We start from the raw sequence: 13,723 nt of genomic DNA, 5'->3' as shown, positions 1-13,723 counted from the left end.
TTTTTTCTAATTGCAGTTCAGTTTATGCTGGTTGCTAGGGATGGTTTGCTTCCAGGCGCTGACTGTTTTGTGGCTGTATGAGACAGAATTGCCTCTTTACCTTAATCTGTAGTTTAGGAAGAAATATTTTTGGATAAGGATTTTGAGTATGTAGAGTGGATCTAAAAAGTCTACACACCCCTGTTAAAATGTCAGGTTTCTGTGATGATTGGTCAGATCCATGAAAGGTTAGGCTGACATCCCAACGTATTTGAAAAAGAGAAGAGGGGTTCCTCATTGTGTAACTTTTTTAAGGCCTATAGATATCAGGATACAACAATCTTCTGTTTAAAAATATCTTAATACAGATTTTTATTGAGAATAATCGTTTAAAGAGGTCAGGCTGATATCGTGAAGCATAGACGGTAAGCAATAATATACATAAAACAGTACTGTACCTTGTTAATACATAAATTATGGTCCAACAGTGGTCTGTCCGGTGGCAGTCCCATAAAAGCATCCGACACATTTCATCAGGGGTGAGGAACAGGTCAGATCGGAAACACTTATTCTGTTCAATGTGCAGATATTAGCCAAGAAATTAAAAAAACTTGTAGCAGTATCCATCCAAGTACCACGGGGGCAATCTGATCCTCTGTCTCTGTCTGGGGAAAAGGATGGCAGGGATAGCCCAGGAACATGCCAGTGGCTGGACTGAAATTCCCATACGGGTATCTGGGAGAAATCAACACATCCACGTGCTTGCCTGTGAGAAGGGAAGATATGTCCGATACCCAGGATCTGGCTCCAGAAGGAAAGCTTTCATGTTTACAAGTTGTGTGAGTAAAACACTTACCGATGTCACAAAATTACCATTAATTCAGTTTGGCTCTGACCTAGCTGAAGATGTGTTCACAAATCGCCTGCTGATCGGACCGGATGCCGTCTATGGGAAAGACCCTTAGGCCTACTTGCATTTTAATATTTAGTTTCCCCAGGATTTATTCATCAAATGCTTTTCTCCCTTGGCTACTAATTACCAAATAAACCTTTAGAAAACCAAGCTTGAATACAGGCAAGTATTTTTACCAGTCTAACAAAAGGATTCTAATCTGTAGTTTCAACTGTCACGTTAGTGCTGGGAGCAAATGGGGGGCTAATGTGACTGGCTTTTCCACACTGCATAATAGTGCAATTTCTGGAAGTGATTCAAAAGGGGGGATGAAATCAAAAAGACTAGACGTTATAAATTCCAAACCATTCTAGTTTACATCTTTTTTTTTTTTTTTTGAGACAACTGACACCTCACGTCGAGTCAGGGGGCGTTTTGAAGCCTTTTACCACCTCCTATTCAAGACTATAATACCACTCCACAAACACTGACAGGCATTTGTGGCGCGGTTTCAGGGCTTTTTTTAACTGTCACTTCCCATTTAAAAATAAGCATTGGTGGTGCAGTTTGATCGTACCTTAACGTTCATCAAACGGTTCAAAACTGTGCATAGGGAATTTGGGGGGCGTTTGTAACTCGTTGTGAATGCTTGTAAAACGCCAGTCTAACGCCCATACTAAAGCTTATTGATGCCAGTCTAACTCCCATACTAACGCTATTGGAGCATTTATTAAACATTCAAAATGTTGTAAAGTGTGACAACCACTAAAGTGGTTGTAAACCCTCACATATACCCAATGAAGTGAATAGCCTCAGATGATACAGAGATGAAACAAATCCCTAAGTTTTACTTGTTTATCTGCAGACTGGCCTCTTCCCTACACTTCTTCTTTAAAAGGGCAGAAACCTGGCTCAATCTCTCAGCCACTGAGAGCCTGAGCCGGCAGCTCCTGCCCCCTCCACAGCCCAGCGCTCCAAAGAGTGAGGAGGGAGCAGAGAAATAGGTCAGCCGCTCTCTGCTCGGGGACAGAGCAATTGGCTTTGTTCAATTGCTCGATTTGCATTGTTAGAGGCGCTGTGGGACAGCTGCAACATCGGACCAATGCTACATCCACCTAGGTAAGTATGAATCGGGGGGGGGGGGGGGGGGGGGGAGAATACCAATACTTTAAGCTCACAGCCTGGTTAACCTAATGTGCACTTTTGAACAAAAATACCTATTTTTAATTTTGCTTGCCAGTTGTACTACTTCTGCTATTTATAACAAAAACTTAAAGACCAAGATGTTAATGACTAGCACTCGTACCCAATCAACGTATTGGTGATCACATTGTAATGGCAAAGCCAGCCAGAGTTTCCCGTTCTTTCTACAACTGTATGTAGCTTGCAGAGAGTATGTGAGCTGATTTTTAATACACTTCTTGAATAGTTAAACCAGGGATTGACAAATTTGCTTGGAATCTAGGAGCCAGCTAAAGTTAGGAGCCAGGTCCATGACGGCGATCTGGACCTGTCCCTGGCCTCACATGGAGATGAGTGAGGGGAAGATAGTGCCGCCCCCAGCCCCCCACCTGTCTCCAAGTCATTGCTCTTAGAGGGACATTTTTTTTTTTTTTTTTTTTCAAATGCATTTTAGTGTAAAAATTAGATCTGAGGTCTCTCTGACCCCAGATCTCATATATAAGAGGACCTGTCATGCTTTTTTCTATTACAAGGGATTTTTACATTCCTTGTAATAGGAATAAAAGTGACACACTTCTTTAAAAAAAAAAAAAAACTGTAAAAAATAAAAAAAAGTTAAAATAAGAAAAAAAAAATTATTTTAAACGCGCCTTGTCTCTCCAAGCTTGCGTGCAGAAGCGAACGCATATATGAAAGCGGTGTTCAAACCACACGTGTGAGGTATCGCTGCGATCGGTAGAGTGAGAGCAATAATTCTAGCCCCAGACCTCCTCTATAACTTAAAAAGTGCAACCTGTAGAATATTTTAAACGTCGCCTATGGAGATTTTAAAGGGTAAAAGTTTGTCGCCATTCCATGAGCGGGCGCAATTTTGAAGCGTGACATGTTGGGTATCGATTTACTCGACGTAACGAGCAATCACGGGTGCCGGGAATGCGCATCGGCTCCTCAGTGGCGCGGCACGTGCGCCCCCCATACCACCAGGAAGCTGAGGACATCGTATGACTTCCGCCCAGGATGGGAGATCCCATCTGCGGACGTCATATGACTATGGGCGGGATATGAAGTGGTTAAAAAAAAAAAGAAATGAGACTTTCCCATCACTTTTTAAGCTTAGACAAAAAACCTGGAAGCGGATTGCTTTCTCTCCAGAGGTGCACCAGATTTTGCACACTCCAGTTTTACTAAATCAAGCCCATTGCGTGTGTGAACTTTGTTACTACAAGTGCTTTGTGTTCCGCCCCAGGTTCTCAGTGTCTGAGGGAAAAGTGTGCTACTTTATTTCTGGCCTCTGAATGCATTTTGGACCTGTTACCATGTATTGTGCATTGAACACAAGGGCAGCTGTGATTGTACCATTCTGAGAGTATGATTCATGAGACAAACTATGTTCAGCCGCTAGGAAAATAGAGAACTGCAGACTCCAAGTGGGAAGTGAATTTACACAATAGCTTTGTTTTTCCTGTGAAAGTTTCTGCTCTAGGAAGGGTTAGGAGACGAATGATAAATTTGGTTTGTAAAGAACTTTATCTACATTATTTTGCATCCTTAGGCTGATTAACTGGCCTGGCTTTATTTAGGGTTATATTGTTTGTGCTGGCTGTGGGCCACTGAATAGAGTCCCCCCAGGCAGCCTGGCCACATAAAGGGAATGTATAGACGTGTGTGTTTGTGTTTTTTTTTTTTTTTTTTTTTTTTTTTTTTTTGTAATGGAGGCCCATACACTTTGATGAAATTATCATTTTCTTTTTTCCAATTGCTCTATAGTTGGTAACTCATTTGGTCAATGACGCATACTAGAAACTGGGTTTCAAATAAATGTTGTAATATAAGATTGGGTTACCAATCACGTTTCTGCTGTTGCCAGGGCTTTTTTATTTATTTTTTCCTTAGAGAATATGTGCAGGAACTCAACCAGGCCCCACAGCCTAATAGTGGGAGGGTTTTAATGGGGCATTGTTAAATACCATTAGCGCATTTTTGCTCAGCGTTCAGGCTACTTACAGAGTGCAAAGATCAGAAGTGTGCTATATACATAGTGCAAAGATCAAGATTGTGCTATGTACCAAGTGCAAAGATCAGGAGTGCCCTATGGTAGAGTTCATGAGTGTACTGCGTGCAGGGTTCAGGGGTGCGCTGAGTACAGGGTGCATGGTTCAGGGGTGTGCTGCGTGCAGGGTTTAGGGGTGCGCTTTGTGCCAGCAGGGTTCAGTGGGGTGCGCTGCTGCCAGCAGGGTTCAGTGGGGTGCGCTGCTGCCAGCAGGGTTCAGTGGGGTGCGCTGCTGCCAGCAGGGTTCAGTGGGGTGCGCTGCAGCCAGCAGGGTTCAGTGGGGTGCGCTGCTGCCAGCAGGGTTCAATGGGGTGCGCTGCTGCCTACAGAGTGCAGGGTTTCAGGGGGACATTGGAGATCAGTGGGAGGAGAGCGGGGACATTGGGGATAAGAGGCACACCTTAACGCAGAAGCCAGGCTTTTGTGTTCTATAAGTGAAAGCTGTGAGCTTCTTTCTACCAGCGGCAGAGGTGATGGAATAGAGTGCCACCAAGTTCTGGCTGAAAAAAAGCCCTGGTTGTCGCCATGCCATTTTATGATCTGATCAAATTCATGAACAGAGCATCTCATTGCTGCTGATCAATGAAACGCAATCAGTTTTCTGCCCTGACCAATGGGCTGTTTTTTGACCAGATTTTATCTAAATTGTTCAGAAGTTATGCCTAGTTTGTTTGCCCATTCAATTTTTATCAAATTGCACATTGATGGGATAATAAAATCAAGGTCTGTATGGCCACTTTAAGAGATCAACTTGATGTAACTTCAGATATGAATAGAATCTATAAGACAGCACTGTTATTATTTTCCGTATGGAATGCAGAGTTTGGCTTTCCTCATCCAGTTTTAAGCCTACACGGCTGGCTTTTTCAGTTAAAACGGAATTAAAGTCCACTGTATTTTTTTATTTTTATTTTTCAAGGCCCCCCCAGGTGGGTTATGCCATAATGTACTAGTGTGCACAGCATATTAGTACATTCTGGCACCGACCCGGCGGGCCCCCAGTGCTTCCACTTTCGCCCGTTCTTCTGTTCCAACTGCCGTGCCTTCCGCCACTTGATTGGCCAGGCCGCGATGTCAGGTTCCTCAGGAACCAGCATGCATTGTATGGCCAGCTTTACCAGCAGGATAAAAGGGTAATAAAAAAAACATGTTCTCGTCTGACAAAAAAAAGACGGCTATTGACCGACTGCATCATATGTGTTTTTTATTTTGCCTATAGTTCCACTTTTAAGCCTAGTATTCAGGTATCAATTCTGCTGTGGCCTGGCATAAACAAACTGCTGTTCAACTGTGCCAAGGTCACAAGGGCCTTGTTAAAATAACTAGCTCTGTTAAATGAAGGTGTGACAGATGCTTGTTTTCACAGTCATGGTTATGGCTCATTTTATGATTTAAAGCCATACTGATTGCTGTGGTTTCAAAATATCTATCTGTTCCACAAATCATTTGCTTGTTTTCCTAATTGGGGACTTCTGTGGGTCATTTATGGCTCTCTAATATCTGACATGCCTTTTTTGGGGGGGGTTTCTTTTTTTAAAGGGGACCAGTTGTGTACAGTGGTCTCTTTAGAGCACTTATTGTTCTCAGTCTTTGCATTAGTGGTGCACCGATACCAGTTTTTTTAAGACTGAGTACGAGTACCAATACTTTTCCTCAAGTACTCGCCGATACCAATTATTACCGATGCCTATTCTTACATTTTTCATTTTTGTTATGTCTGCAGTGACAGCTTCTTGGTGATATAGCTCGGGACGGTTTGGACTCATGTGTGAACACACCAGTGCTCATCCCTGGCCACCACTGCTGTAAAGGATAGGAGCATTTAGTTCCGCTTTAAGAGCAACAGTGGGTGGGTAGGAAGGGGTTAAAAACTCCTACATGTCGCACCTTGGGACCCTGATGCCCTGTCACAAGCTGTGAGCCTGGTCCCTTGTCACAGGCTGATGACCCCGGTCCTCTCACTCCCAATTCACCCTGATTCCCTCCACTGGGGACACTTACCAGGCGGTATGTAGAGAGTGGCCCGCACTCTGCCCTTCCTCACACCGATCCTGCGGACTCCTTTCACCAGAAAGCTCCCCTCCTGGACTGCAGTGCCGGCACAGCTCCGGCAGGCTCCTGGTAAGCAGACAGCCATGGGGCACTGCACATGCTTCTTTACCATCTTCCACAGAAAAATCCAGAGCTCCGGAGTCCACAGGGGCCACTCTGCCGCTTCTCCCACCTGCCGCCCTAGTGAGATTATTTTACAGTACTCAAAGGTGTATCGTAGAACTGCATACCGGTTTTGTATTTTACTGTACACGTAGGTGTTCTACAGACCTGTACACAGAAAAAGTAAGATTTGTTTTCTACAGCTGCGCTCCGTGATAATGCTGTATAGGGTTTAGCAGTGTATTATAGATCTGCACAGAGATAAAGTGCTATTCCTATATAGTACACAAAGCACATGTATAATAGTACACCTCTGTGCACTGTACAGAATCAGATCAGCCTAGGTATAAACTAGTGAGATGCGGAAACCAGTGCGATTACAGTGCCGGTTCCCGCATCGCTGCTCTCCCATAGGCATTCACACTGCCCTCTGCAAACCACTGCAGGTGCAAATGCAATGTTAATGGCATCCCCAGAACAATTCACAGATCTCCGTGCAAACTGTGGATTCATACACGAGTCAGATTGCATAGGTGAGAACACCCACGCAATCCAATTCCAGTGTGGGGAAAACCAAGTCCCTGCACCTTTTTTCTGTGCAAGTTCAGCCATACAACTGTATGGCTGAACTTGCATTGCTCAGACATTGCATGTGATCGGCACCTGCGGTGCAGGTGTGGATCACATGCGGTGTGTGAGATTGCACTAGTCTGAACCTAGGCTCAAACTGCACATGGATGAAGTGATATCTCTGTACAGTGCAAACATTATTATTTTTCTTATTTCTCTAGTTGTAGAATCCAGAAGAATGGAACAGATGATGGTTATAAACGTTGTGTTTTTGATAGTATAATGTGTATTTTCTTTGGCTGACATTTTACTTCTCTTTTTTATTTTCTAGGTTAGACAGCTTCTCAGGATGGTATGTTGACGTGTATCGCACATTGGCCGAGACAGTGTCTGGTACAAGACAGACTGCTCTAAAACTGGACACACTCAACATGGGCCAGTGTGTCACCAAGTGTAAAAATCCATCATCCACACTAGGCAGTAAAAACGGTGAAAGGGACTCTAACAAGCCACATAAGAGAAGCTCAGGACACAAGGAAGAACACACATCTGCTGGTGGTAAGGCCTCAGGGGATATCTTGGTCAACGGAACAAAGAAAGCACAGGATGCCACAGTAGAGTCATGTCCTCCTCAGGCACCAAGTGGTGATGGAAAGAAGAAAGAACCAGGGTTGGGAGCAGAAGTGTCATCCTTGCAAAGGATCGAAGAATTATTTAGGAGATACAAGGATGAGCGGGAGGATGCCATCTTAGAAGAAGGCATGGAACGGTTTTGTAATGATTTGAGTGTGGACCCGACGGAGTTTAGAGTGTTAGTTCTGGCTTGGAAATTCCAGGCTGCAACCATGTGCAAGTTTACTAGGTACGTGTACTTTTAATGCAAGAACATCACAGAATGACAGTCAATTTAAAGCCAGACGCAAACACGGAAACAATAATGTAATAGTTTACCAGTCCTTAGATGTGACTGCATTACGTTTTAGTCTTGCATGCTTTTTTCTGTTTACTTTCACCTGGTGGTCCTGTGAATAACACACTTTTTTTGTCCCTGGGTGGCTACTCTCAAGTACTGCACTGTATGAGGGCAGCCGTAGTTGATACTCAGGTGTGACTATAAATATGTCTTGATTACGGTAAGCTCCTTTACATGGGAAATGGAATGGTTTACAAAATAAAGATATTGTTTTGCTTGCAGTTGAACTCGCAGGTGGTGGCAGGGACATTTCTGGAAAGCTCAGCAGGTATTTTTAGTACTTGTAAAAGTACCTTGAAAATGCAATTTATTAAAGTGATTGTAAACGATCACCTTGTAAAGCAATTCCATTCAGTTTAACCACTTAAGCCCCGGACCATTTAGCTAGCCAAAGACCAGAGCGTTTTTTGAGATTGGGCACTGTGTCGCGTTAACTGACAATTGCGCGGTTGTGCGATGTGGCTCCCAAACAAAATTGACGTCCTTTTTTTACCCCATAAATAGAGCCTTCTTTTGGTGGTATTTGATCACCTTTTGCACTATAAACAAAAAAAAATAGCAACAATTTTGAAAAATAAAAACATTATTTTTTTTACTTTTTGCTATAATAAATATCCCCAAAAAATATATAAAAAATGTATTTATTTTTTCTCAGTTTAGGCCGATATATGTATTCTTCTACATATTTCTGGTTAAAAAAAACAAACACAATAAGCGTTTTTTTTTTTTTTTGCGCAAAATAGGGGATAGTTTCCTCCCAGCACACGTCTTGTTCAATTCCCAATTCCACACCTCCATGTGCTGCTTTCAATCAGAGGGTTTGAGCCTGCCCACCTAGGACTGCCTTGATGACATGCACCTCCCCACTCCTAAGATGTGCAGCAGGAGGTAGGTTGGGAGGGGTCTCCCAGGTGGTGGACTGCTCCTCCTGAAATGCCCCTCTGTGTGAGCCTATGCAGGGGATGGGGATGAGTGGCAGGAGGGAAGTGGAGAGGAGCAGGCTCAGACGCCAGATTGTTCTTTGTGAAATGCCCATCTGTGCATGGCGGGGGAGACACTGGCTATACATTCCCGTACAACACAGCCCTGACCATACTCGCACTGTTAAAAATGTCACTTTCACCATTCCTCCTTTTTTCCACTCCATAACAGCTGGGGGAGGAGAGGCAGCAGCACATTAAGCTTGCCAGTGAATGGCTGTGCAGACTTGGCGTGTTAGGACAAGTCTGATCATTGAAGGAGAGTACACCGCAAAGCTAGAGAACTAACCATGATGTGCTCTCGTGCCTAGTTTGGTCAGTTTTTAATAGTAATGCCAGGGGACTGGCAGGAACACCAGGTAATTCACATAAAGGAAGCAATACAAGGAGAACATGATACTTTCTCATACAAATACATGGTATAGCAGACACATATCGTGAATAGGGTAAGTTCACTTCTTTCTTCTTTTATTTTATTTTTTTCTCTAAATTCCAGCTCCCCTATGCAACAATATAGCATTCATGTACTTTTTTTTTATTTTAGTTTTTTTTTGCAAACATTTGTTTTCCATTAACTCTCTAAAGTCATTTACTTTTCTTGCCCTAATCCATGTTTCCAAACGATTCTATTTGTTATGTCTTTCTTCCTGATCAGATTTTAGGCCAAGACACAGGAAGGAGTTGACCAATTAATCTTATTAGCACACACCCTGCATCATCCACTCGCCCATTCCCAGCTGCACGTTCTTTAAATTAAATGCAATCAATCATCAGTGATCACCCTTCTCACTAAATACACAAAATATACAGATTGCATAGTGTATGGCCATGTTTATACACCTAAAATTACTAGTTGCGCTTCCAGTGCCATTAATTAAGGGCACACCAAACGCAGAAGCAAGCACATTTTGCCATGTAAAAAAATGAGGGGCAAATGCTGCAAAACACACAGTAAAAAAACACACAAAACCTCAAAATGTCCCATTAACCACATGTCATGCAGCCAATTGAAATCAATAGGATGCCCTATGCGTGTCACAGGAAAAAACGTTATGCTAGATGTGAATGGAGCCTGAAAGTGAAATTGGCGCGATAACACAAGAGGCTCCTTTCACATCTGTGCGTTTCCTTGCATTTCAGAAATGAGCTGCACCAAAAATCGCAGTCAAAAAAAAAAAACACACCAGGTCCAGAAAAAACAATTGCTGTGTGTAGGGCATCCTATTCAGGTTTGATGAGTGAAAGTCCTCCAAAACACCCCCCCCCCCCCCCCCTAAAAAAAAAAAAAAAAAAAAAGTGCATGTGGGAATGTTCCTGCTGTGAACGGGGCTTAACAGCTGAGTGTTTCTGTCCACTCCCTCCTATGTACTGGTATAAAGATGGCCATACACTATGCAAATATGATTGTGTATTTAGTGAGAAGGGTGATCACCGATCAGAAAGAAAGACATCACTAATGGATATGTCTGGAAACATGGATGAGGACAAGGAATGTAAGGGACTGTAGATGTAATGGAAAGCTTTGAGATTTTGCACAATCTTATTGGTGCATAGAGGGGCTTGAATTTAGAAAGTGTACAAAGGTGAACTTGCCCTTTAACTTGTTGTACTTGGGCTTAGTTATCCTTTTTGTTTTTCATGTCAAATTGAAAACTGATAACTGCAAAGTGGTTTAAATTCATTGCAATAAAAAAACAAGTACATATATTTGGCTGCGTAACTATTAACCCCAGTTTAAGTCAGTTTTTAGTAGATGCACTTTGGCAGCAGTTAAAGGTTTGTTTCCCCATCCATGAAATGACATTGAGAAGCACAAGTCTTTTGTCTATAATCGCTGTAAACCCCTTTGACTACACACAAGTCATCTCTGATTAAATGTTTGTCACATTGAAAAAAAACTGGTGATAAAACCGGAACTTCACCACTTCACTCTCCCTCCTTTATATTTGCTTGCTACATCACTTTTTTTTGAGGGGGGCAGGTACCCGTTTTTGACAGGTACCTGTTCCCTCAGTTCGGGACAGATTGCAGCGATCTGAGTTGAACTTCGGCCCCCCCTCCTCTCTCTGCAGCCTTCTGGGAAATGTCAAAGTCCCAGAAAGCTGTGGGACCAATCTGATAGCACAGGGTGGCTCACACACATGCAGCCAGCTGTGAAGCTGCAAGCAGTCACAGCCAGCTGCCCAAAGTTGGTATGCCAGTGTCGGGGACCAAAAGACTGCTGCAGAAAGTGGCCTGGGACAGTTGAAAGGATATAAAGTCAGCAGCTATCATTTATTGTAATTTCTTAATTGACCACTGAAGAATCGCTTTAAGACATGAATGGTTAAAGCCTAGCTCTAGCCTTACCTTCAGTCTTGCGCAGTTATACAGGCTCCTCTGCTGTATTGAAATTGCTTACTCTGATTTCACCTCACACTGTAAGCTTCTCTCTGTGTGCTTTAGTAGCTGCAGCAAGTCGCCTCATTTCCTGGCTGGCATACAGTGGATGAAAAAAGTCTACATACCTCTGTTAAAATGTCAGGTTTCTGTGATGTAAAAAAGAGACAAAGATAAATCATTTCAGAACTTTTTCCACCTTTTTAAACTGTACAACTCAATTGAAAAACAAACTGAAATCTTTTAAGTGGAAAGTAAAACTATAAAATGTGTTTGCATAAGTGTGCACACCCTCTAACTGGGGATGTAGCTGTGTTCAGAATTAAGCAGTCACATTCAAACTCATGTTAATGCCAATACACATCTGCTGTTGTTTTAAAGTGGCTGACTCCAAATAAAGTTCAGTTGTTCTAGCGGGTCTTTCCTGACATTTTCTTAGTCACATCCTAGTGCAAAAGACATGGTCCGTAGAGAGCTTCCAAAGCATCAGAGGGATCTCATCGTTAAAAGGTATCAGTCAGCAGAAGGGTACAAAAGCGTTCCCCAGGCATTAGATATACCATGGAACACAGTGAAGACCGTCATCGAGTGGAGAAAATATGGCACAACAGTGACATTACCAAGAACTTTGCGTCCCCCCAAAATTGCTGAAAATATAAGAAGAAAACTGGTCAGGGAGTCTGCCAAGAGGCGTACAGCAACATTAAAGGAGCTGCAGGAATATCTGTCACGTACTGACTGTGGTACATGTGACAATAATCTCACGTATTCTTCATACGTCTGGGCTATGGGGTAGAGTGGCAAGAAGGAACCCTTTTCTTAGAAAAACATCCAAGCCCAGCTAAATTTTTCAAAAACACATCTGAAGCCTCCCAAAAGCATGTGGGAAAATGTCTTCTGGTCTGATGAAACCAAGGTTGAACTTTTTGGCCATAATTCTAAAAGATGTTTGGCGCAAAAACACTGAACATCACCAAAAGAACACCATACCCACAGTGAAGCATGGTGGTGGCAGCATCATGCTTTGGGGCTTTTTTTTTTCCTTCAGCTGGAACAGGGGCCTTAGTCAAGGTAGAGGGAATTATGAGCAGTTCCAAATATCATTCAATATTGGCACACAACCTTCAGGCTTCTGCTAGAAAGCTGAACATGAAGAGGATCTTCATCTTTCAGCATGACAACCGCCCAAAGCATATATCCAAATACACAAAGGAATTACTTCACCAGAAGATTAACATTTTGAAATGGCCCAGCCAGAGCTCAGACCTGAATCCGATCTGTGAGGTGATTTGAAGAGCAATGTGCACAGGAGGATGCCCTCGCAATCTGACAGATTTGGAGTGTTTTTTGTTGTTTTTTTTTCAAAGAGTGGGCAAATATTGCCAAGTTAAGATGTGCCATGCTGATGGATTCATAGCCAAAAAGACTGAGTGCTGCAATTCAAAAGGTGCTTCAATAAAGTATTAGTTTAAGGGTGTGCACACTTATGCAACCATACTATTTTTTTTTTATCTTTTTATTTTTACTTCCCTCCACCTAAAAGGTCTCAGTAGTTTATAGGTCACCTTAAAGGTGGAAAAAGTTCTGAAATTTTTGTCTGTTTTTTACATCACAGAAACCTGACATTTTTAACGTGTGTGTGTGTGTGTGTGTGTGTGTGTGTGTGTGTGTGTGTGTGTGTGTGTGTGTGTGTACTTTTTATATCCACCGTACATCCATAGCTGTTTTACATGTGCATTCCTGTGCAGCAGTCCCATTCATGTTAGTTGGGATGCAGAGGCTGCATAGACAGTTAATTGTAGTCTGCCATCCATGCAGGTGCACTACCCTGAATGTGAGTAAGCATGACCTTTGCACAGGCATACGCTCATGTAAACGATGCCTAACACAAAGCTGAAGGCAATTGAGCATGCTGTAAAATAATCTTTGTTAATGGCAACACTGTTTGCTTTTTGAGGTATGTTATTGGTCATCAGAGTAGTACTGATAAAATTACAAGCTGTAGAAAAAAAAATTCCTAGTTCACTTACCAGCAAGCCTGCAACAAACCCAACTGACCCTGTCTTGCAGTTCACATTTAAAACAAGGGTTTTAGTCCCTCACATTTGCAAATGCATGTCTAAACTGCAGAAGCCACATTGCTGCACTCCAGTCCTAACTCTATCACTCTATAATTCGGGAGTGTCTAAAGTTGGAGGACATATATAATTATGTATAGATTAAGTATTATTATTATTAACTATCCTTTAAAATACTTCCCCAGCATACTTCAGTGTAGTGAACGGGAAAAGCATTGTCCTTCTATTCCCCACAGGAACAGTCCTAACTGCTATTCCTGTTTAGTAATCTGTATACAATAAAATTAGTCATTACTTCCTTGAGGAGAGTATAAATTGGCACTCTTGAATGCAACAGTAGAAATGTCCTCAGCGAAGCTTACTACAAAGGGTTCAATTCCTAACTGCCTAGTGCCTCCCCCTCCACCCTGCTAACCAGTATTTGTCTATCCTTGCCATACACAGTTGGTAATTTCCAAAATAATATTCTCTTTAATGAACTTCTTT

The 13,723-nt window shown here is 42.5% G+C and overlaps 1 protein-coding gene across 1 annotated transcript in view; it reads left to right on the top strand.

Annotated features, from left to right (window-relative positions):
* The window catches only part of DCUN1D3 (defective in cullin neddylation 1 domain containing 3), a 40,905-nt gene that overhangs the window by 20,080 nt on the left and 7,102 nt on the right, over positions 1 to 13,723 (top strand). Inside the window, exon 2 of the mRNA XM_077448987.1 lies at positions 7,159 to 7,689. Within this exon, the coding sequence (XP_077305113.1) occupies positions 7,159 to 7,689 (531 nt within the window). The remainder of the gene's footprint in view (positions 1 to 7,158; positions 7,690 to 13,723) is intronic.

This window comes from Lithobates pipiens, unplaced genomic scaffold (genome assembly GCF_037356315.1).
Source record: "Lithobates pipiens isolate NorthernLeopardFrog02 unplaced genomic scaffold, aLitPip1_a1.2 Scaffold_22, whole genome shotgun sequence".
Classification (NCBI taxonomy): Eukaryota; Metazoa; Chordata; class Amphibia; order Anura; family Ranidae; genus Lithobates; species Lithobates pipiens.
Note: the sequence above shows the minus strand (reverse complement) of the source record. Positions and strands in the feature narration are given on the sequence as shown.